Raw genomic sequence first — 9,410 nt, forward strand, 5'->3', positions numbered from 1 at the left:
TCTGTCCTGGACACCTCCTTCCACAGCCTTCTGTCCTTGCTCAAATAGGGACAGTTGCTCTCTAGACTAGCTGTCATGTTAGGACTTTCCTTAGCCATTCTGGTTTGGGGATTGTGTTTGAAAGATTTTGCTAATGTGAATATAACTAGAAGGAGGAAGCATTAATATTTTAAAGAGAATCCTAAATTATTAATGTATACTGCTTCTATGTCCTAGATTCACCAGCCTGTGAGGTCACATAAAATGAAGTCACTTTTGCTTTTGATGCCCAAGGTATAGGGGCTCAAGTCTTCACAGTTCGAATGCAAGATCTTAGCACATTTGCAACATTGCAACTTTGCAAAGTGCCCTCTGGGTTTTTCTGGGGGTCCACAAAAGGGATATACTTACTAACTAGTCTATCCACTGGTTGCCACAAGGCATTTGCCGTGTTTTTCGTCTTCTGCTGTGACCCCCTGGCCGATGTGTATTGCCCTGAATGCTGTTTGAAGGTGCTGATGGTCTCCCTCACTGCTCATGGTATTGCTCGTAAGATAGATGTTATATTTGCCAAGGGTGTTTTTTCCTGATGTCGCCATTGCCAGGAACACCAGGGGTGCTAGGCTTGATGGGAGGTAGTTAGACTGACCCTTTCCCCACTTCCACGCCGCTTTCCTACTCCCCCTCGTCCATTGCTCAAAATCCAGAGTTTACAGACTCTTTCGGCTTCTCCTTTTTGTAGTTTCCTACTTACACACCTGCCCATAGCCCCTCTGTCCAATCCAGTGATAATCAGCAGTCACAACCAGCTGCTAAGCACCCATTTCAGCAGTGACAACACAAAAGCCAGGAGGCTCAGAAACATAGCTCAGCCACATAACTTATTCCCAACCCAGAATGTTCAACATTTATATTCTAGTGAGTTTCTCAAGCCAGAGGAACAGTCAGCTTTAAAGTGAGATGAAGTCTTCATTCTGGAGATAGAACGGTAACTTGCAGCTTTCAAATAATGGACCGCTTTCTCTGCTAAACAAGATTTTAAATGCCTTAGCATCTACTCTCAATCCAAGTACCATATTGCCAATCTTTAAACACATATGTCCATATTCTTTGAGAAACCCCAAAGAGTTTTTTTCTTTGGGTAAATTTGGAAACCTTCTATTGCTATCTGTAAGTAATCAAACAGAATTGAAAGACTAAATATTTCAGACTACTAATTCAGACTGACCTTTGCTCTAAACACTGTCTAAACTTGCTCAGTTAGCATTTCCAAAGAATACTTAAAAGTGGAGATGCCACCAACAGGAGAGCTGCTAGCAGACCACAGAAGAGGAAAGGCCTTTTCTTGTGAGGTTTAAAGCGCTACCGTGCTGGTCTTTTAGGCCAAATGAGAGAATGGTTTTCAAAACAAAGGCCATGTTATTCCAGAAAAACATTTCAGGTGGTACCTAAGACCCTTCATCATCTTCCCCTGCCTCCCTGGCCAGTGCCATCCCCCCCTCTTTAATGTTCCAGTTTTCTTCATTTAGTGGATGAGGACAGTTAGAGTCACACTTTACCTAATCGGTAAGAAGTAGAGCCAGGATTTTGACCCAGGTGAATTTGACCTCAAAACTGGTGGCTCTTTCCTGCTTACCTCATCATGATGTGTCACTTCCTTACGGTCACTACAGAGGCGACCGTAAGGAAGAAGAATTTATCTGGGGAGCTACCCAGCCATGTGGCTTATCTGGGATTTCCTTGGCGTACATCCATAATGGCTCCCTGCTGATACATGGTCTATGTTGAAGGAGGTTCTGGATAGGATACCCTGTGCAAGCAGACCTAATCCTGAACCTCACTGTCCCTCTTTTTTCTTCTAATGCCTTTTCTCCCATCCCTCTTTCAAAGAGAGACCGAGCAACTGGTTGCTGATCCTGCACTCTGCTCCCCGTAAGTCACCCAAGTGGTAGCCCTGGCTTACCTTTCCTATGACATCTGTTAATAGCTTGAGGGCCAGAGGATCATGAACCAAAGAGTCCGTGTAAAAGGAGCCAAGGTATTTCTTTGGGTTGGTTGGATTGTCCTGGGCACACAGATCTGGACGCATGCTGAATCCATGGGAAATTCTTCCTACTGTGTAGGGGAAGGAACCACCTGCAAGTAAAGCCCATTCCTGAGGGACTAGTGTTAATTGAAAAGAATTCTTTTCAACACTCATGTTGTATGCAAAGAGAAGTTACTGTAGCCCAGCTAGTTAACTGTATTTACAAAGGATCTACTGGGTTCCAAATGTGAGAGATGACCCAGAAAAAAGAATAAAGTTTAATGCATCTAGAAATTCAGATTTAAGGAATTTATCCTAAAGAGAGAAGACAAGTGTATAAAGATGTGTGGTCAAGGTTTTCAAATGTAGCTTGGTTATAATAGAAAAATACAGAGGGAGCCTTTCAGTTGGGGAATATCTAAATAATGACGGCATATCCATAAAATGCATTGTCATGTATACAGCCATCAAAAATGATGAAGCTCTGTACTCACTGACATGGAAAGATGTCTCCACGTGCTGTTGAGAAGGAAAAGCGGATTAGAGAACAGTGTGTATAGTTTGATATTGTGTGTGTGTATTCAAGAGTCACAAACTCACTTATCTACAGGGACCAAGCAGGAAATGGAAATGAATGAAACAGGCCTGTTTGTAAACAATAGTGAATGGTAGGGACTATTGCAAACTGGAGAGCTTGTGGTCTGATGAGAGATTTAAATGAAAAACAAAACAAAATCAAGTAAACTGTGCCAACCAAACTAAACTTGTCTGCAGAAATGGAATTTGGTCCTTGAACCATCATATACTTTATAACTAGAACAACTACCAAGACTAAATTGTGTCCCTCCAGAATTGTGTCCCTGACCCCCAATGTGACTGTATTTGTAGATGAGGCCTTTAAGGAGATAATGAAGCTTAAATGAGGTCATAAGGTGGGACCCTCCTCTGACAGGACTGGTGTCCTCATAAGAAGAGGAAGAGACACAGGAACTCTCTCTCTCTTCCTGTGAACACACAAAGAAAAGGCCATGTGAGGACACAGTAAGAAGGCGGCCTTCTGTAATCCAGGAAGAGAGACCGCACCAAAAACCAGCTGTGCTGGCATCTTGATCTGGGAACTCCATAACTGTGAGAAAATACATTTCTGAATATTTAAGCTGCCCAGCCTGTGGTCATATTCTGTTACGGCAGCCCAAGCTGACTAATACAGATAGGGTCTTACCTCCATGTGCAAAACATACTTTCAGTTTAGGAAACTTCTCGAACACTCCACCCATGATCATGGAGCAAATGGCTGTGGTGGTCTCTGTGGGCCTTCCTGGAAGACGAAACAGTCATGACGTATAGCGCTTGTCATCACGAGCAAGAGGTTCAATGATGTTAATGGCAGGGGAATGGGACCTTGCTGAGGAGCGCAGGGTCCCTGTGCCCTAGCATGGCTTGGTTGTATGCAGGCCATGACTTCGGCAAGCAGAAACCATGTGACACTTCCTCTTTGCCACTTGCAAGTAGAGCCATCTAATGGCTAGAACAGTCAAGGAGCCAGAGGACCTGTCTTTTGTCCTGATTCTCCCAGCTTCCATTTTGTGTGCAGTGGGGCAAGCAGAGTACAGTGAGTCTAGGCTGAACCCTTTCTCCTCCAATTTTTTGCTTCTTGGCCTTTGACAAGTAATTTAATGCCCCCGAGTCTGGGCTTCTTCACCTGTGAAATGGGGACAGTGTTGCCCATCTTGGAAGGCTATTGTGGAACCTTGCAAATGATGATTTGGGAATTTGGGAAAGTTCTTGGCCAGAGCTTCACGTTGGAGGGGCTCAACAAATATGATTTGCCTCCCTGCTTTAATTTCCTCATCTGTAAACTGGGGTTAATAATGGTTAGTTCTTGCCACTTAGTGAGTGCTCAATAAATATTAACTAATATTAATATTCCTGCCAAATCTTCACTGCTTCTTGGAGCTGAGGTTGAAAATAACTGGATTAAAATGAATTATTTCAAGTGCTTTGTGCTTCTAGAAGAGGCAGCTGGTCCATGCCTGATGCCTTCACCTCCATGGAGTCAATCTGGGCTATATTTCCAGATGACTGCTTTTCAGACTGTGATTAAGAAATCTCTGGGGGCTCTGTGACTGAGCCCTGGGCCTTCTGGGGAAGCCTGATTCTCTGGCTGCCTAGTGGGCCTTTACTGGTTGCTCATCCTGCCTTAGGCTTGTCACTGTTCCGTGGACAGAGATGCCCCTGGCTCCCTGGATCCTTGGCCTCTTGAGAATTCTGGAAGCATGATGGATTCGCATCTGTCTTGGAGTGGTTTGTGGGCAGAGTTTCCTGCAGGCGGGGGGATGGACAGCATCCCTTCCCTTTGGTCCTGTGATTCTGCTTTCCATTAACTACCTGGACAAAAACCCCACAATTGTCCATATAGGAGCCAAAGTGAAATATTTATAATGTAAATTGGATCATGGCCCTGCCCTGCTGGGAATCCTCCAGTCTCCTAAAGACTGCCTTTGCATCCAGAATAAAATTCAGAAATTAGCCTGTTTGTTTATGATCTATGTACTTGTCCACTCAGTCTTCAGTGGGGCAGAGGTTTTGTCCATGTCTGGTACATCTTCAGTGCCCGGCGTGCTAGAAAGGATCAATATATGTGTTGCATAATGAGGGATGAAATGATCCTCTATGTAAATGCTCTCCTTTGTTTTTCATGTGGGAAGTTGCAATGCAAATAAGTTTGTGGAACTTGTCAAAGTGTTGTGTGAATTAGGATGAGATTTTCTTAGAAGCCAGAGAGCACAGGGGCTACTTAGTTTATCTCTTCCGACTAATTGTTGCTCAAGAATTTGGTGGGGGATGGGTAGGAAGCTGCCTTACTAAACACATTCGTCTCCAAAAGCAATAACAAGGGCATGAAATGTCAGAGCAGAAAGAGAATCTGGACCAGCTCCTATCCAGAGCTTGGTAGGCCCAGTAAAGGTCTCTCCTCTTTGCCCTTCCCTTACCCTCAGGTGGAACCATGGATGAACAGTGCAGGTGGCAAAGGGCAGGTAACAGGGGACTTGAAAGCCTGGTCATCTGCAATCTAGGGTCTCAGATCCTTAGGCGGTAGAAGCTGACCTTCTTTCTACTTGTAACTCCAGGGTTCTCATTTGTAAGGGCTGATGCTATCATTGGCTTCTAAAAATCTGTGAGACAGGCATGGCTACTTTTTTTCAGAGCCTTTTTGGGAGTCTGTGTAGTGAGGTGGTGGTTTTGGAATCAGACAGATCTATGTAAATTCCATTTTCACTTTTTAACTATGTGACCTGCACAACTTAACCACTTCGAGATTCAGTTTCTCCATCTATAAAATGGCTATTACGGGGAATTCCCTGGTCCAGTGGTTAGGACCCCGAGTTTCCACTGCAGGGGGCACGGGTTTGATCCCTGGTTGGGGAGCTAAGATAACCTGCAAGCCATGTGGCCCAGCCAAAAAAAAAAAAAAATGGCTATTATAGTGTCAACCTCATAAAGTTTTGTGTGGATAAGATTAAAATTAAATGAGGTAATCTAACTGAATCACTTTGCTGTATACCTGATACATTGTAAATCAACTATACTTTAATTAAAAAAATTAAATGAGGTAATACATATAGCACTATCTGAGTAAGAGCTCAATAACTCACAGTCCTGTTAGTTACTCATACTTTCTCTCTTTGACATAATAGGGTCCCATAGATAATTGGAAAAAACTAAGTGCTTGACTCTCTTTTCCAGATCCCAAGCTGACACAAACCTATGAGCCAAGGGAACCAATATTTGGCCATCCGTCCATCCATCTGCATGTCCCAGGGGTGCACAAATAGGGAACAGTTCAGCTTTTCAGCCTCCTTCAAAGAAGCAATGAGAGAGTGAGGGGGTTATTTGGATGAGCCAGCAAATTATAGGGCACTATTTTAGGGTATTGCTTTTCTCTGGGCCTATATTGATCTGAATAAATAAACTAAAATATTTTTGAAGTTTTTTCTGATCTATATAAAAGAATATTGATAAACTCTGCTCCTGCTTGGCAACTAAAAAGAACACTTAGAATTAACAAGGGTGTTGGTGGATTTACCATTGAGGTTGATGAAACATCTACCCTTGAAACACTTTGGCTGAGAGCAAAACACTCAAGGACTGATCTCACACCTCAAATGTGAGGAAATTTCCCCTGCTGGCTCCTGTTTGGTCCCCTCTTTCGGAAGGACTGCTCAGATTGTAGTGTTGGAGTCAGGGGTGGAGTGTTCCCTCCTCTCCCTTTCTTGGAAACCCGACGATGTGGAAAGTGAGGAAGTGATGGGTTGGGAGCCAGGGGCTCATAACTGCCCTGACCTACGCCATCTGGCCACTCCGAGCCTGACACTGGGTGGGAATTTCTGGGGTCTACAGGCACTCACAAAGCCTCAGGACCACAGCTGAGTGCCTGAAGGGTCCGCTGTGAATGAGATGACTTTAGAAAGGAAAGAGCTTTCAGTGCCTCAGCCAGGCAGGTACTGAAAAGAATGTCATGAGCAAACCGGCTCCAGGACCTTCTGGGAAATAGAAAATACCATCTGGAGGAAATGACCTTTTTTCGACACAATGTTTAATTAGAAAAAGTCCTCACAACAGGCTTTTGATATTAGTTGCTTGTCAAGATTCAAAACAGATTTTCCTTGGACCATTTCTTTTCCAAATATATTGGGGTGCTGGAGTGACTCATCCTACCTCTACATATAAACATTTGGGCTAACCAGACTGATGCAATGTGACTTGTGTACATAAGCCTTTTCAAAATGGAGAAATAATCCTGGGACAATAGGGGATTCTGGAAGTGGCAGGCAACGGGCAGATTGAAGAAAGCCCTTCTAATTCAACAGGTTCTGGGGAGTGGAAGAGATAGAAATCTTTTGAAGGGAGAGGAGCTGATTGGTTTCTAATAACGGATGCAGGCTGGAAAGAGTATCAACTTCTTGGGATGGTTTGGGCTTGACAAAGGCATGTGATCTTGGTATCTTCGTGGGATTTCACTCCTCATAAGGATAAAACTTTATTCTGTGTACGTGTGATGGTTCATTTCTATTCAATTCAAATTAACAAATATTTCTGAACACCTTCTGCATGTGAGACATTGTAGAGAATATAAAAAGAAGCCACTTATACCCTCAAAATCATGATAGTTTAAATTTAGTGAGCACTTACCATGTGCCAAAGCTGTTTATATATATATGTAGGTATGTATATTTTATATATAATATATATCCTGTATATGTTATATATAATATATATCCTATGTATATTATATACTACTATGCATTTTATATATATTATATATACTCATATATTTTTGTATATTATATTTATTTTATACATAGTTTCACAATTGTTAACTAGTTTAATCCTTTATGAGATGAGCACTTTCATTACTCCCATTTTATATAACATATATTATTATAGATTTACATATTATATATTATATATAATTTTATATATTTAATTTATATTTTTAATATATATAGCAATTTTACAGTTGTTAACTAGTTTAATCCTTTATGAGATGAGTACTTTTATTACTCCCATTTTAAAGAGAAGGAAACTAAGGCAGATAGAGGCTAAGTAACTTACTCAGGTCTTCTGGTTGATAAATGACAGGCAGTCTGCCACTACCACTCTGTTTGCTTCATACTCACCACAAAATCATTTTTGTACCTGAAAAGTGACCTGAGCATGTGCTGTTGGGTTTGCTCACTAAGAAGGGAGGTCTAGGAGATAAGGGGGACAGTTGGGTGCTCTGGAGCTCAGGCTGCCCTCGAGATGACGAAGCCAACTTTGCTCACTGTTTCAGCACATTACTGATGCAAGTTAGATAGTGTTAAGGCTGGCAAGTCTTGCTAACCAAACAAATGTGCTATCAACCCCAGGACATCACAAGTCAGATGGGGCCAGGATACTCTTTTGAATCCCCACAGAGACTGGTAGCCCCCAAAACAGCCTAGTTAGAATGATTGATTGAACTGGTCACATAAATGAAATTATCCATTTGGACCCCAATGGGCTGCTGTTGCGTTCTGAGCCCCTTAGTAATTCATAAAGCCGATTCCAGTGAATACTAAAATGACCTACAGCTGAAGGCTTGCTCATACTGTGCTGAAACAATTTGGATGCACAAGTAAATACATTCTCTTTCAGAGCTCATTAAAGTTTCTAGAAAACATTCACTGGATCAGTTCAGCCACTGCAGCCAATAATCTTCTGGGAGTTTGATATGTAGAGGAACATAAACTAAATCTTTCAGGTCATTAGGAGGCAATTTAACAGGCAGTCCCCCAACTGGTGGGCAGTGTCCACAGATACAAGCATGGAATGCATTCTGCATGTAGTCAGAGCTCAATAAATATTAAATGAATAAATGATCAGTGATTATATTGCCTGATGAGTCTACCAACATCTACTTAATTCATTATTGAAGATTTTGCATTTACAGTGAAAATAACAAAATGATACTATTATAATTCTAGGAGGCAAGTAAGAATTTTTTTTAAAATGCAATTGAGTAAAGAATTATGCATCTTGAATCCTGGAATTAAGGAAAGCAGATTTATGTACAGAAAGAACAGAAGGTAGAGAGGACCATGGGACTGTGGACACTTCTGTTGGATATTTCAGAAATGGATGGCACTGTGTTTTTGAAAATCTATCTCATTATGCAATATTTCAAATATAGAAAGTTATAAACAACTAAAATGAACACCCATATATTTACCATCTAGTTTCATCAAATGTTAACATTTTGATGGTATTATTTTTGTTGCATATTTTTATTATACTACGTTTAAAAAATATATGGCTTAAAAAGTATCTTAATTGTGGGTTGGTTAAATAAAACATATCCATATATTGGAATATTATGCAGTTATTTTAAAATCATGCATTGAGAGAATTTTCACTTAGGTTGGAAATTCTCAATTAGGATACAAAATCGCATGTATAGGGGCTTCCCTGGTGGCACAGTGGTTAAGAATCTGCCTGCCAATGCAGGGGACACAGGTTTGAGCCCTGGTCCGGGAAGATCCCACATGCCGCAGAGCAGCTAAGCCCACGCACCACAACTACTGAGCCTGCGCTCTAGAGCCCGCGAGCCACAACTACTGAACCCATGTGCCACAACTACTGAAGCCTGTGTGCCTAGAGCCCGTGCTCCGCAACAAGAGAAACCACCACAATGAAAAGCCCGCGCACCGCAACGAGGGGTAGCCCCTGCTCGCTGCAACTAGCGAAAAGCCTGCGCACAGCATCAAAGACCCAATGCAGCCAAAAGTTAACAAAATAAAAACATTATAAAAAAATCACATGGGGCTTCCCTGGTGGCGCAGTGGTTGAGGGTCCGCCTGCCGATGCAGGGGACGCGGGTTCG

General features: G+C 42.1%; 1 protein-coding gene across 2 annotated transcripts in view; it reads right to left on the minus strand.

The window, feature by feature from the left end:
* Positions 1–9,410, minus strand: part of ACMSD (aminocarboxymuconate semialdehyde decarboxylase) — a 63,164-nt gene that overhangs the window by 27,490 nt on the left and 26,264 nt on the right. The window contains exons 6-8 of one of the 2 annotated variants that reach the window (XM_007446029.1): positions 5,772–5,865; positions 3,228–3,323; positions 1,943–2,115 (exon numbers count right to left, since the gene is read on the minus strand). In XM_007446029.1, the coding sequence (XP_007446091.1) occupies positions 1,943–2,115; positions 3,228–3,323; positions 5,772–5,865 (363 nt within the window). Of the gene's footprint in view, positions 1–1,942; positions 2,116–3,227; positions 3,324–5,767; positions 5,866–9,410 lie in introns of both variants that reach the window. The other variant, XM_007446030.1, reaches the window with a different exon arrangement.

This window comes from Lipotes vexillifer, unplaced genomic scaffold (genome assembly GCF_000442215.2).
Source record: "Lipotes vexillifer unplaced genomic scaffold, Lipotes_vexillifer_v1.1 scaffold1771, whole genome shotgun sequence".
NCBI lineage: Eukaryota > Metazoa > Chordata > Mammalia > Artiodactyla > Lipotidae > Lipotes > Lipotes vexillifer.